The sequence below is a fragment of the Equus asinus genome, chromosome 3 (assembly GCF_041296235.1).
Source record: "Equus asinus isolate D_3611 breed Donkey chromosome 3, EquAss-T2T_v2, whole genome shotgun sequence".
In the NCBI taxonomy this organism is placed as follows: Eukaryota; Metazoa; Chordata; class Mammalia; order Perissodactyla; family Equidae; genus Equus; species Equus asinus.
Genome location: NC_091792.1, coordinates 40,404,271 through 40,419,751, shown reverse-complemented (window position 1 = coordinate 40,419,751; position 15,481 = coordinate 40,404,271). Strand labels below are relative to the sequence as shown.

At 42.0% G+C, this 15,481-nt stretch overlaps 1 protein-coding gene across 17 annotated transcripts in view; it reads right to left on the bottom strand.

Moving 5' to 3' along the window:
- TRIM2 (tripartite motif containing 2) overlaps positions 1-15,481 on the bottom strand; it is a 151,105-nt gene that overhangs the window by 26,458 nt on the left and 109,166 nt on the right. For all 17 annotated transcript variants that reach the window (XM_044767090.2, XM_070504929.1, XM_070504925.1 and 14 more), the window contains 3 exons: positions 9,368-9,519; positions 7,694-7,874; positions 6,124-6,847 (listed from right to left, as the gene is read on the bottom strand). In XM_044767090.2, the coding sequence (XP_044623025.1) occupies positions 6,124-6,847; positions 7,694-7,874; positions 9,368-9,519 (1,057 nt within the window). The remainder of the gene's footprint in view (positions 1-6,123; positions 6,848-7,693; positions 7,875-9,367; positions 9,520-15,481) is intronic.

Below are 15,481 nucleotides of genomic sequence, written 5' to 3'. Positions count from 1 at the left end.
GCTGCGGGGCTAGGGAAGGAGCTCTGATTTGTGGCATTTGCCCATTTCTATAATGTAAATGCTCCCATCACGGCTGATTTCAAGGTACCAAAATGGTCACTGAACACAGAATTGGGAGGCTGTCTGCCAGCCAGTAGGAGCTGGCTCCAGCTCACCACCTATTATGCTGTAGCCAGTATATTATACTGTGGGTTCATCTGGAACCGAAAGCATATTATACCTACTAAGGATTTTAAATAAGACGACACAGAAGACTGCACAACGCCTGGCTCAGAGAATGCCCGTTCCTTCCCCCTGCTCCTATTCCCCATCGGTTCCTTGCTGAATCATAACTCCTATCACGACATTTCATCGAAGCTCATGGTTTAAAGTAACTTCTCTATACTTTTTATTTCCAAATTGATCTCCAGCCCTGACTTCTTTGCTGAGCTTCAAACCCATACTCCAAACTGCCTGTGGTACACTTCAACCTGGATGATCAAAACTGAAACACACCTGCCCTCCCTGTAACTTTCCTTATCTTGGTTGATAGTGATAATAACAATAACAACAAGTCAACATTGATTGAGTCCTTACTATGTGCCTGCACTGTTCTCAGCCTTTGCACATATTATTTTAATCCTCACCATAGGGGGTAAGGGTGAAGGTCATCGCCATTTTACAGATGAAGAAACAGAGCTCAGAGAGTTTAAATAATTTCCCCTAAATCATACGGTTAATAAATAGCAGGCTGGGATTCAAATTGAGGCAATCAGTTTTTGAGGAAACGGAGGCACTGAGAGGTTAAGTAACTTACCCAAGACTGCACAGATAGGAGAGCAGCAGTGTTGGGACTGGTACCCAGGGCAGTCTAGCTTCAGAGTCCACAGCCTTAACCATCACTCATTCTACTGCCTCACATCCCTATAGCACTCAAGTTAAACAGTTAGAAGTTCAATTTGGTTACCAATTCCTTCCTCTTCCTCCAAAGCATCTTATAAATCTACCATTTCCTCTCTACTCCATGACATCACTCTTAATTCTGGCACTCATAACAGCTCACGTGGACTCCTGCAATAGGAAGCAGCTCCCTGCTTCCCAGGAGACATTTCCAATAGATCCATGTAATGCCCCCAGGCTCTATGGAAATAAATATCTTAGTCACTACACTACGTTACACCTTTCAAAGCCTCCCCATCACTCACGTAGCTATGGTTTTCAGACCTCAGCGTCCATAAGCATCACCAGAGCTTAGAGAATGCAGATTCCCAGCCCCTCCCGAGAGATTCCAATTCTGTAAATGTGGTTTGGAATCCAGGAATTCTTATTTTTCCCAAGCACCCCAAGGAATTCAAGTGGTTTATGGACCACACTTTGAGAAATACAGGTATACAGAACAAAGTCTCAGCTCCTTATCAAGGACACGTAACCTTTTCTCTGCTTCCATCTCACTTCAACTGATGCTCCAGGACGACGGAATCACTTATAGTTCCTCGAACTGCTCAGTTTCCCACCTTCACGCCTTTGCACCTGCTTCCTGTTCATCTAAAACACTCTCCCCTCCTTCCATTGGCCATACTCTTTCTCCTTCAAAGCCAGCTTAGGTTTGGTGTCATCTCTAGGAACCTTCCTTAACTCCCGGCTGCCTGCCAGCCTCCTGCCCCACCACCCAACGTCTGTGCAATGATTCATACTGAAGGTACATCTTTCACACGTCTGTCCCCTTCTACACTGTAGCCTCCTCTAGGTCAGAGTCAGAATCTCATCTCTCTCTTTACGCCACAACCTAGCCAAGTGTCTGGCACATGGGAGGCACTCAAACAGCAGAGTCATATCTAACTAGGGGGCTGGATAATCAGTGAGGAAGGTAAAAATCTGAGTCAGATTTACTCCCGAAAATCCTTTCTATCCCCCAGAAAGTGATGATTCACTCTCATGAATACACAAAATTAACACATATTATTTAGGGTTGTTGAATGAACTCTAATTAATTTGCTGTGAAAACTCTGTATCTTCAAGCACAAAATCAGTGCCACAAGCAGCTCAGTAGGTGTGAGACCAGCTGAGGAACAGCAGAATCATGGCTGCCCCCGCAGACGTGTAGCTAAATGTCAGTGAATTCTGGATTACATGTGGCAGGCTTTAACACATGCACAAAGGGACTCTTCCAATCGCGAATGTTCTGTTATCATGCACCTAATAGCCCAAACGCACAAAGAAACTTAAAGGTCTAAAACAAAGGTATAACTGTAAAAGAAGTTGAATTCTTCTAATTATTAACATCAGCTCTACCCACTTGTAGCCAATGGCACAGACGTTGAGAAGACAAGTTCTTAGGAGGCCAGCACTGTCTGTCTGATATTACCCAGCACAGCTGCATGCATGGGAACACCAGTGAATGAGTGACCTTGAGTTTAGCGCATTGTTGCCTGGTCTGTGCGTCCCTGGGCCTCAAAACCAGGAACAAACAGTGGGGAGTGGGGAGTTAAATCATGCAGTAGGTCACGACTTGATCCTATTAAATGAGCAAAGTTCTTATGCGAAGTATTCTTCTGGGTATTGTTGGAGATGATAAATAATTAAAGACATCATCCTTGACCTCAAGTAATTTATAATCTTATTGGGAAACAAGACCCATGCATAAATAATAATAATCACAGTGGATTCTAAAAGAGAAGGTGGTACTTGAGGGAAGGATAAAATTGGGGGAAGAATTCACAGGCAAAGGTGCCCAGGTATGAAAGTAGAGAGGACGTTCAAGGAGTGGTGGGCTCCAACACTGATTTGTCCAGCCTCATCTCCAGCCAGTGCCCTCATCACTTTCCATTCCTCTGACCTTTGCTCACCCGCATCTTCTCATGGGATGTGTCCCCCTACAACGTCCATCAAGTTCACTCCTCTTCATCTTTCCTTTCCTCTTTACACTGGTCCCTCTGCCTGGGATGTCATATCCACCTGTCAACTTGGAAAAATGCTACTCACTGTTCATGTCTAGTTTAAATTCCTTCTCATGTCTATAGCTGTTCATCCCCGAACCCACAGGATTAGAGTTAGTTGATCATACATCTGTGGCCCCAAAGTGTAAGCTCCTTGGGGGGAGATCTCATTTCTTTCATCTCTATACTTCCATTACCTAGCATGGTGCCTGGCAGGCACTAGGTGCTCTAGAAATGTTTTTTTCAGCTATATTATTGCATAGTGAGCAGTGTCTTTTAGCTAGACTCTGGATTAGAACATTAAGTTAAAGAGCAATAGGCCAGTGAGACCTGCCTTTCCTTCTGTCCCAACATACCTGAGGTGTATAGCATCTGTCACAGGGTGAACTGTGTTGCCCCAAAATTCACATGTTGAAGTCTCAACCTCCAGGACCTCAGAATGTAGTTGTATTTGGAAATAGGGTCTTTAAAGAGGTGATTAAGTTAAAATGAGGGCACCAAGGTTGGACCCTAATCCAACAAGACCTGAGTCCTAATAAGAAGCGGAAGAAACACCAGGGGTGTGCATGCACAGAGGGACAACCACGTGAGGACAAAGCAGCAAGAGGGTTGCCATCTACAAGCCAAAGAGAGCAGCCTCAGAGGAGACCACCCCTGCAGCCACCTTGATCTTGGACTTGGCCTTCCAGCCTCCAGAACTGTGAGAAAATAAATTTCTGTTGTTTAAGCACCCGGTCTGTGGTATCTTATGGCAGCCCTAGCAAACTAAGACAGCATCTTTAATTCATTAATAAACCCGGACATAGTGCTGCATGCTAGGCACTGTTCTAAGCCCTTTACAAATGGTTAAACATTTAAACACCTTCCCACCAGTGCCAGTGAATCACGATGGCTGCGTTTCTCAATGGGTAGAAGGGGAGAAGTGTATACCCCCTCCCCGTGGGGTGGGAGCTAGGACTTGAAAATCAATATTTTGGGGGGAAGCATCCCTAAGAGATGTCTCTTCCCTCAGGTGAGAGTCATAGGTGGAGATGATGACGATTAAAAGTAATAACAGGGCTGGATCAGCAGCGTAGTGGTTAAGTTCACGTGCTCCACTTCAACAGCTCAGGGTTCGTGGATTTGGATCCTGGGTCTGGACCTAGCACAGCTCATCAAGCCATGCTGTGGCAGCATCCCACATAAAATAGAGGAAGATTGGCACAGATGTCAGCTCAGTGACAATGTTCCTCAAGAAAGAGAGGAAGATTGGCAACAGATGTTAGCTCAGGGCCAATCTTCCTCACAAAAAAAGATAATAATAGTAAAATAATAGCTACCATTAATTGAGCACTTACTGTACAGAGGCAAGTACTAGTACAAGAATTCTCTCTCACTTCACCCCCACAGCAACTTTAATAGCTAGGTAATATTTCATCCCCTTCATAGAGGAGAAACCAAAGAGAGGTTAAGCTACTTGCCCAGCTGGTGAGGAGAATTAGGACTTACACCCAGATCTGTGCTTTTCTTCACTCTGCACACTGCCTGGGGAAGCAGACTGGGGTCACTTGGCTGGGGGAGGGGAGGTTTTAAATTCGAGACTGAATTTATTATTAATGCAGGAGATCAATGGGAAGCATAGTGAGTTCAATTTTTGGAGAAGAAAAGGCAGTAGGGAAAATCTAACAGCCTTAAATGCATGTGCAAAAACAATGGGTTTCATTTATTTAGCTCCTCCTACATGCCAGGCATTAAGCTTGGAACTTAGAACAGTTCTGAGAAGCAGATATTTATGTGCTTTCATTTTATGGACATGGAAATTGAAGCCCAGAGAGGCTGTCCAAGTTTCAAGAAAGTGGCAGAACCAGAGTGGCAGACCTGGGAGGCTCCCAATCCTACACCCACTCCAGCTCATCCACTCTTCTTTGGCAGGTGTATCAACAACTTCTGTACCCACAGTGCACAAATGGCCAGTGAGTGCACCAGGGCCTCCCTGCTCTGAATGGACAAGTTACATATCATATCACCGTCTTGACAAGATTCAACCTAAAGTATCAACATAGCGCAGCTTTTGCCCAAGAATGTTCCAAGGGGTTTCAGTTCCCCAAGATGTTCCATGGAAAAGGTCCTATGGTCAGAAAAGTTTGGAAGTGCTGCCTGTTATCCCTCCACTGCCTTGGAGGCTTACCGTGCACATCAACAGATTCTAAAGGTTCTGCAGTAGAAAAAAATCTGTTTCCTTCACTTAAACTAAGCTTTCCCAAATCTATTCGAACCACAGTGTTGTTTCTCTACCTGTTAATATACCGTGGAGCATCCTTTTAGAGACAGTGCAACGTAGGACTAAAGAGGCTGGAGCTACTTTCAGAAACATTAACTAAAATGCAGACATTTTCTTAAGAATTACAAAGCCCATTGATATTTACATTTAGTTTGCTTTCTATAGAGCCAATAAGCAGTTTTTAAAAATCAGAGGCAATAAATAAATCAGAGGACAAAGGAAGAGCTACTTGCATTCCCAAATCTTGGCCCATCCTGAGCCTTCCTTCTTGCTTCCGCCCCAACCACATTCCATTCTCCAGATTTCCACCCACCTGCCGGCTTTGGGGCTGCTCTCCAGCTATACACAACTGGAGGCGACCACAACTCGCAATGCACCATGTCCCTCACCCTCAGCCCTTAAATGCAAAAGCAATGACGGGGAGGCATCAGACCCTCTGCCCACAGTACAGCCGGAGGTGGCAGATCTGAGAAACACAGAAAGTCATCTGACAGAAGGATTTCTCTGATCTTTAGGTTAGGCAGGAGTACTCTAAAGACAGTCTCATGGGGAGCGGGGAGAATACCAACTTTCCTTTAAAATTTCTAGATTATGAGTGCTGTGATTTTTCTAATTCTCTTTCTGCTTATTTTCAGTTTCTAATTTTCCACAATGAAAACGCAGCACTTGTGCGTTAAAAAGGAGGGGGAGGGGGGAGAGGATAAGGCTGGTGGGGGGGAGGAGGAGGGAGGGGGAGGAGCAAAAAGGAGGAAGGGAAAATAACTCATAAAATCTCCAGAGAAAGAGACCGCATAAGCTCACCTAACAAAACACACCAGTATCTCCCTACACACCTTGAGGAAGAAGTTCCGCCCTGCAATGTTTGTATTTGCAACAACACCTTTCCAGAAGTCACCCCTTAACCAAAGCACCGCTCAGACTCCAGGCGCAGCCACGCCTTCTCCTTACCCACTCGAAAGATCAGATCGTCTTCGATGGGATTCTCTTTTCGTTTTCCAGTGCTGTACATGCTCGCGGGTCTTTTCACAGCTTTCTGCTTTACGTGGCCGCTGCCCGGGGATTTCACGCGCCTCTTCACACCTTCGGTGGTGGGAGACACATCGGCTGACCGGATCACTTTCAGCTTAAACGGGCTGCCTCGGATGTGCTGGTCGTAGAGCCTCAGAGAGAGGGTAAAGTCCCCTTCCTTCTGGACGGTGTACAAAAACTCGTACGTGCCGTTTTTGTTGTCGAGTATCTCTCCGTCCGCCACGCTGCCGTCGGGCGTGCTCAGTTCCGCGGTGATATAGGCATTGCCGGTTTTGCAGAGCTCCCCGTCTTTGTCCTTGGTTGTTATGGTAACGGACATGGGCTGCCCGATGATGGTCTGCCGCAGCCCCTCGCCCGTGGCCACCGTCTCGGAGGCGACGGCGTTGGTGGTTAAAATCGTCCCGAGGTTGTGGATGGACTTCTTGAGCCCTTCGGTCTCCACGATGAAATCCAGCTGATCGTTTTCCCGCGGGTGCAGGGGGAAATCTTGGTCAGCCAGTTCGTTCAGCTTCTCGCTCATCTGCTTCTTCACGAGCAGCACCTCCGTCTCCGTGCCATGGTTGAGTGCCTGCGCCGTGAAGTTGCTGCAGCTCTTGATACTCTCCTGCCCCTCGAGCAGCGTATCCAGCTGCGACTGAAGGACCTGCGGGCAAAACCGAGGCGGGGAAAGACAGGCTCAGCCTATGGGACGCCGCGCCCACGCGCCGGGGCGGTGCCCTCCGCGCGGGAACCCGGTTCTGCACCTGCCCACGCCAGTGGCTCTCAGCAACAGTGTTTAATTTAACCCAGTGAACCGGTTCTAATGCATAATCTGCATAATCGTAGCTTGCATCCCAGTACCTTCTCTTTCACTTGCAGCTCGCCCTGTCTCTCCCACACACGTAGTTCTCGGGTCATGTGTTTTTAAGAGGAGCAATCAAAAACGTCACCACTAAGAGCTTGGAAGACAGACTGCCATGCCTGACATTTGAAATATTCCTTATTCAGTATCTTTCCCTAGTGTCCCAAATTCCCCTGTCACCACCTAAAGGAATGGGAACCAGGCTAATGAAAACTCTCCACACCTGAATATCAGAACCTTCTCATCCCTGGTTTTGCGATTAGATTTACAGAGTTAAAGGCTGCAGTCCGGGTTCACTTTGAAGTTGACTAACAGGTTGGTGTGGGTGAGAGAGCAATTAAAACTATTAGACATAAAGGAAGGAAAACAATCCAGTTTAACCCTAAATCCTGAAAGCGTTACTTTATATTCAACCTTGCCTTGCGTCAAATTATAAATTGGTACTTAAGATCACAGAATTAGAGAGATTTGCTGAAAACAGGAAGGGAAAAATAGCTGGATTACGCCATTAAATGAAAATGCCTGTTACAACAGTGACACTTAAGGACCTATTTGAGTCCCTTTGCTGCTATTAGAACACAGTAAGCCTGTGCCGTGAAGTGCCCCAGTTATCACCTCTCTTACAGGATAAGGATGCAGGAGTCTTACTTTGTGTTTGAGGCCATAGTTGACCTCCAGTTCCATAAGCAGCACGCTCTTGCGCACGTTTAAAGTCTTCTGGAGCTCATCAAAGGTGGAGTGGATGTCATCCACAATGCTGGCTTTTTGGTTGGTTAACTGATGAATGATTTCTGAGATGAACTGAAGAGCCGAATCTATTTCTGGGAGCCTGGAGGACAGTCATTAAAGATCATTATTATTTAATATCAGCCCGGAAATAGTAAAAAAAAAAATCTATCTAAACACTATATTTTGTTAAGAAATATTTTCTGTGCCTGTCATCGTCTTTAAAAGGTAATAACTTAAGTAAAAAATGAATGACATGACAATTACTGCCTTTGAAAGAAGAGACTTTGAGGGTCCATGTCTATTTCAATCTAGTTCAATCATCTAATTTTAATAATTGATAGTACAAAAGCCTTATAGCTCTCTGAACTCCACGGCTTCTCCTCCACTCTAAACCAGGCTTTCTCAAACTTGACACTACTCATATTTTGGGCCAGATAATTCTGTTGCAAGGGACTGTCCTGTACATTGTAGGATGTTTAATGGACCCTAACAGCACCCTCCACGAGAGCTGTGACACCAAATTATCTCCAGGCATTGCCCAATATCCCAGGGGAGTGGTGTGTAATTGTCCATGGTTGAGAATCACTCTTCTAAACATATAGAAGTGTCTTTTTCCAATCACTTGAAAAACTTAGCCAAACTCAAGAGTTTCCTGGGAACTTGCAGCAGGTTTCCAAGTTCTTTTAATTAGTGTAGAATAACCACACTTTTCTCACTACAACTATTGGCGAAGAGGTTTATTTTCAGCTGCCTATTTATTTCCTCTCTGTGGTCTTTCTCATGCACCACACGGCTACTCTGTTCCCTCATTTCCATGCCAAAGAAAGAGCCTGGAAACATAAGGCAAATTGAGCAATCACTGCTCAGGACCATTTTGCTGGGCTTGAACAGAGAGGATCCAGTCACAGTCGACACAACAGGCCTCTAATTATGTCAAGAACAGCAGCTAAGAAAGGCTCCCCAGATAGCCTGGATTTCAGAGATCTCCTGAGAGCATTTTCTTCAAGTGTCTTTTCCTCGAGTACATTTTATTCATTTAATCATACTATGATACTACAACACAAATGCTACAACTCATACAACTCAAGACTAAGCACATTCTCAGAAGCCAATGAAAGAAAAGACTGCTTTGGACCAGGGAGAAAGAAGCCAGTGTTACCTGCTTCGACTGACAGAAACCTTCACCTGAAAAATAATTTTAATATACCTGTTTGCCTTTCCTCCTACATTAGGAATAAAACAAACCAAAAAGAAAAAAAAGAATGTGGTTTCCCAAAAAGAACGAACGTGGTTCCCAGTTTGTTTTCTTTTTATCTTTAGATACATTGAAATCTCCTGTCTGGTTAACTTTAGGCTATTCCCATTGTCAACAATCTCACAGAAAGCCTCAAAGACTAGCCCACATAAGGGAGTTGGAACTTTGCCAAGGGGCAGGGGCCAACCCTCACCACTCACTGGTTCATGACTCAGACCCATGACCAAAGGAGAGTTTATTTAGGTGGCATGAACCTACAATCCCAATGAGACAAAAGACCCTGAGGCCAAGCCTCACGCACGGGCGGCCAGCTGGGAGCCCTGGGAAGGTGTGCACACCTTTTGTTGACAGCGTCCAGCTGGACCTGGAGTGAGGCCTTGTGCTGCTCCACCACATCCTTGAGGGGGACCGTGGGGTGTTCCGCGTGCTCCCCCTCAGTGCACTCCCGACACATGGCGGTCTCGCAAGACTGGCAGTAAAAGTCCATCACCTGCAGGAGACACAAGAACAATTCCAGGTTCGGTGCCACTGACCGAGTGCTCACCATGCACTCGACCTTTCCTTGCATTCTCTCCTTTAATTCTCACAGCCTCCCCAGGATTTTGGCAATATTGTGTCCAGTTGCACAGGAGAAAGGGAAGGATAAACTTATGTTCCAGGTGGCAAACAGGACGGATTGGACTCCAAAGCTGCTGCTATGGCCACAAAACCAGCTTCTCTTTGGCCACTTCGCTAAAGCAGAACAGTGTAGGGAGGTGGTGCTCAAACTTCTTGGTCAAACCTTTACACTCTTTATAAATTACTGAGGACTCCAAAGTGCTTTTGTTTATGTGAGTTATATCTACAAATATTTGTCATAATAAAAATTGAAACTGAGAAAAATTTTAAAATGTATTAATTTATTAAAAGCAATAACAAGCTCATTAAATGTTAACATGAATAATATAATTTACGAAAAATAACTATATTTTGCAAAACAAAAAATTTTGTGAGAAGAACAGTATAGTTTTCCATTTTTGTAAGTCTCTTCAGTGTCTGGCTTAATAGAAGACAGCTGGATTCTCATATTTGCTTCTGCATTCAATCTGTTTTGACAGCACACAATGTATAGTCTCTGGAAAATTCCACTGTACACTCTTGAGAGAATGAGATTGCAAAAGGTAAATAATGTCTCAGTATTATTGTAAATATAGTTTTGACTTTGTGGACTCCCCTGAAAGGAGTCCCATGAGGACCCCTGAGGGTTCCTGGACCACACTTTGAGAAGTGCTACTATTTGGTAAGAGCTGGACTGAGCAGTATGCATCCTGGTTCCATCAATTACATTACCTCACTGTGTCTCAATTTTTTCTCTGTCAAATGGAGACAACAACAATAGTAACCTACTTCCTAGGGCTCCTATGAGGATTCAGTAGATTAATATGCACAGAGACCTCAGATGATGCCTGGCACTGGCACATAGTAAGTTCTTAATAAGTAGCAGCAGTGATGATGATGATGATGCTTACCTGGAAAGAGAACCACCTTTTCCTGATTATGATGGAACTCTCAGTAACAATGTAACATAAAGACTGAAAGTTCGTTTCCTTATGAAGGCATTCCCCTTATTCTCTCAGTTGGAAATAACTTCTTCCAATTTTGAATTCCCAAAGTACTTTTTGGAGGGATCTTTTTCGTGCAGTATAACAAACATACAGAAAATGGCCTAAATCCTAATACAGATCGATGGATTTTCACAAAGTGAATGCACCCACCCAAGCACTTTTATTCATACCTCATTTATGAAATATCTATAAGATTTTAAATTACTGAGCACAGGAACTCTCTCACCCAGAGCCTAGGTAATTCCTTGCACATAGTAGGCCTTCAGTAACACCGCTGAATGAGTGAACTGTATGCTGTCTATAAGAGATTCACTTTAGATCCAAAGACACAAGTAGGCTGAAAGTAAAAGAATGGAAAAAGATAGTCCATGCAAATAGTAACCAAAAGAGAGCTTGAGTACCTATTCTAACATCGGACAAAATAGACTTTAAGACAGAAGTTGTTACAACAGACAAAGAAGGACATTAAATAATCATAAAATGGTCACTCCATCAAGAACATATAACAATTATAAACAAATATTACCCAACAACAGAGGCCCAAAATATATGAAGCAAAAGCTGACAGAATCGAAGGGAGAGATAGACAGTTCAACAATAATAGTTGGAGATTTCATATATTTCATTATTTATATACTCTACTTTCAATAATGACAGAACAACTAGATGGAAGATCAATAAAGAAAGAGAGAAGCTGAACAACATTATAAAACAACTAGACCTAACAGATGTATATAGAACACACTATTCCATAACAGAATACACATTTTTGCCAAGTATACATGGAAGTTCTCCAGAATAGATCATACATTAGGTCACAAAAGTCTCAATACATTTGAAAAGACTGAAGTCATACAAAGTATCTTCTCTGGCTACAATGGAATGAAATTATAAATCAATAAAAGAAGGAAATATGGAAAATTAAGAAATAAGGGAAATTAAATAACAAACTCTTAAAACAAACAATGGGTCAAAGAAGAAATCGCAAGGGAAATTAGAAAATACTTTGAAATGAATAATAATGAAAACACAGCATACCAAAACTTGTGAGAGACAGCGCTCAGAGCAAAATTTACAGCTGTAAATGCCTACATTAAAAAGAAGAAAGACCTCAAATCAATAACCTAAGCTTCCACCTTAAGGAACTAGAAAAAGAAGAACAAGCTAAACCAAAAGTAAGCAGAAGAAAGGACATAAAGATTAGAGTGGGGATAAGTAAAATAGACAATAGAAAAACAATAGAGAGAATCAATGACACCAAAAGTTGGTTCTTTGTAAAAATCAACAAAATTGACAAACGGAATACCATGGACAGTTGTATGCCAACAAATTGAATAACCTATATAAAAAATGGACAAATTCCTAGAAACACACAAACTACCAAAACTGACTCAAAGAAGAAATGGAAAATCTGAATAGACCTATAATAAGTAAAGGGATCAATCAATATTAAAGAAACTTCCAACAAAGAAAAGCATAGGACCAGATGGCTTCACTGATGAATTTTACCAAACATTTAAAGAAGAATTAACACTAATCTTTCCATACTTCAAAAAATAGAAGAAGAGGGAACATTTCCTAACTCATTCTATTAGGTGTGTTATGCCCTGACACCAAAGCCGAAGACAAAAGAAAATTACAGACTAATAGCCCTTATGAATATAAATGCAAAAATCCTTAGCAAAATACTAGTAAACTGAATCCAGCTGCATATTAAAAGGATTATACACCATGAACAAGTGGGCTTTATCCCAGGAATGCAAGATTGGTTCACATATCAAAATTAATACATATGATACACCACATTAATAGAATGAGGGGAAAAAACCTCACATGATCATCTCAATTGATGCAGAAAAAGCATTTGACAATATCCAACACCCTTGCATAATAAAAACACTTATCAAACTAGAAATAGAAGGAAACTTCCTCAACTTGATAAAGGGCACCTACAAAAACCCAAAGCTAACATTATACTTAATGGTGACACTCTAAGATCAGGAACGAGACAAGGATGTCCACTCTTGCCACTTCTACTCAACAATGTACTGGAAGTTCTAGCCAGGGCATGTGGGCAAGAAAAAGAAATAAAATACATCCAAATAGGAAAGGAGGAAGTAAGTATTTCTTTATCCAGAGATGACATGATCTTATATATAGAAAATACTAAAAAACACAAACACACAAACTATTAGAATGAACAGATGAATTCAGCAAAGTTGTAGGATACAAGATCAACAAACAAAAATCAGTTGTATTTCTATACACTAGCAATGAACAATCCAAAAATGAAATAAGAAAACAATTCTATTTATAATAGCATCAAAAAGAATACTGAATACTTAAAGAATAAATTTAACCAAGAAGGTATAAGACTTGTACACTGAAGACCACAAAACATTGATGATACAAATTAAAGAATACCTGCATAATGGAAATAAATGGAAAGATACCCCATACTCATGCATTGGAAGACTTAACATGTTAAGAGGGTAACATTCCCCAAATAGATCTACAGATTCAATAAAATATCCATCAAAATTCCAACTTCTTTTTTCACAGAAGTGAACAAGCCGTTCCTAAAATTCATGGAATTGTGTGGGACCCTGAATAGTCAGAACAACCTTGAAAAAGAAGAACAAAATTAGAAGACTCATACTTCCCAATTTCAAAACCTACTACAAAGCTAAAGTGATCAAAATAGTGTGTTACCGGCATAAGGACAGGCATCTAGATCAATGCAACAGAATTGAGACCATACACTTATGGTCAATGATTCTTGACGAGGGTGCCAAGACCGCTCAGGGAGGACAAACAGTCTTTTCAACAAATGATGCCAAGACTACTGGATATCCACATGTAAAAGAAAGAAATTGAACCCTTACCTCACTCCTTAGACAAAAATTAACTCAAAATAGATTAATGACTAAATGTAAAAGCTAAAACTATAAATTCCTAGAAAAAAATGTAGGGGTAAATCTTCATGACCTTGGATTTGACAATGGTTTTCTAGATGTGACACCAAAATCAAAAGCAACAAAAGAAAAAATAGATAAATTGGACCTAATCAAATTAAATACTTGTGCATCAAAGGACACTACCAGGAAAGTGAAAAGAATGGGGACAATATTTGCTAGTCATATGTCTGATAAGGATGTAGTATCCAGAACATATAAAGAACCCCTGCAACTTAAGAACCTAATTCAAAAATTGGCAAATGGGACAGCCCGGTGGTGAAGCGGTTAAGTTCACATATTCTGCTGCAGCAGCCCGGGGTTCGCTGGTTCAGATCCCGCATGGAGACCTACACACCACCTGTCAAGCCGCTCTGGGGCAGCCATGCCACATATAAAGTAGAGGAAGATGGGCACATATGTTAGCTCAGGGCCAGTATTCCTCAGCAAAAAGAGGAAGATTGGCAGCAGACGTTAGCTCAGGGCTAATCTTCCTCGAAAAAAAACTGGCAAAGGACTTGAACACACATTTCTCCAAAGAAAATGCACAAATAGTCAATTTGCACAAGGAAATATGCTTAATAGCATTAGTCACTAGGGAAATGCAAATCAAAACCGCAATGAGATACTACTTCACACTGACTAGGATGGCTAGACTCAAAAAGTTAAGTTTTTTTTTTAAAGTCAGATAATTACAAGTGTTGGTAAGAATGTGGAAAAATTGGAACTCTCGTTCTTTACTAGTGGGAATGGTGTAGCTGCTATGAAAACAGTTGGTGGTTCCTCAGAAGTTAAATATAGAATTACCATGTGACCCAGCAATTCTACTCCTAGGTATATACCCAAGAGAACTGAAAACATATGTCCACAGAAATGCTTGTACACGAATGTTCACAGCAGCATTATTCATAATAGCCAAAAAGTGGAAGCAACCCAAACATCCATCAAGTGATGAATGGATAAACAAATTGTGGTATGTCGAGACAACAGAATATTACTTAGCCATAAAAAAGGAATGAAGTTCTGATTTATGTTACAATATAGATGAACCTTGAAAATGTTACGATAAGTGATAGAAGCCAGAATCAAAACATCACATATTGTAGGATTCCATTTATATCAAATGTCCATAATGGGCAAATCCATAGAGGTAGAACCTAGACTGGTGGTTGCCAGGGGTCAAGAGTAGGGGGGAATAAAGAGTGGCTGCTTAATGGGTACAGAGTTTCTTTTTGGATAATGAAAAAGTTCTGGAATTAGATGATGGTGATGTTTGTACAATCTCTTGAATATACTAAAAACCACTGAATTGTATACTTTAAAATGGTTAAAATGTTGAATTTTATGTTATGTGAATTTTGTCTCAATTAAAAAAAAATTGATTGCAGCAAGAGACAGCAGCAGACCTGGATAACTGTCCCTGGTTCAGTATCCTCAGTGTTTCTGGGGAAGTAAAGGCCCTGAAATCACTTTGAAGTGTCAACAACTAGCCATCATCAAATGCTTGTGCTGGGGTTCTGACAGCTTTGACTCAAGCTGAGAGTTAATTGTGTGAGGTTTGCGACTCAGCTGAGTTCATCCATCTTGAGTGAGATGATGCTGGTGCTCCCAAGGGAGGGTGGGCCAGAGGCCAGGATGAGCTTATTGTTGTTGACAGGTAGTCACCATTTGTGTTCATTAGAAGAGAAGCTGGCAGCACTATATGCATTACTAACATACTGAAAAAGGATGGTCAGGGCCTTGCAGCCAACCCTGAGGCTTCTGGAAGTGGAGACTTGTTAGTGGCAGGGCATTCTTAATGAGGATCTCTCTTTTGCACTTCTTCACATCCTCATTAGTAAGGCGCCTAAGCAAGCAACAACAGGGTTTAACAATCATTTGTGTTCTGGGACTG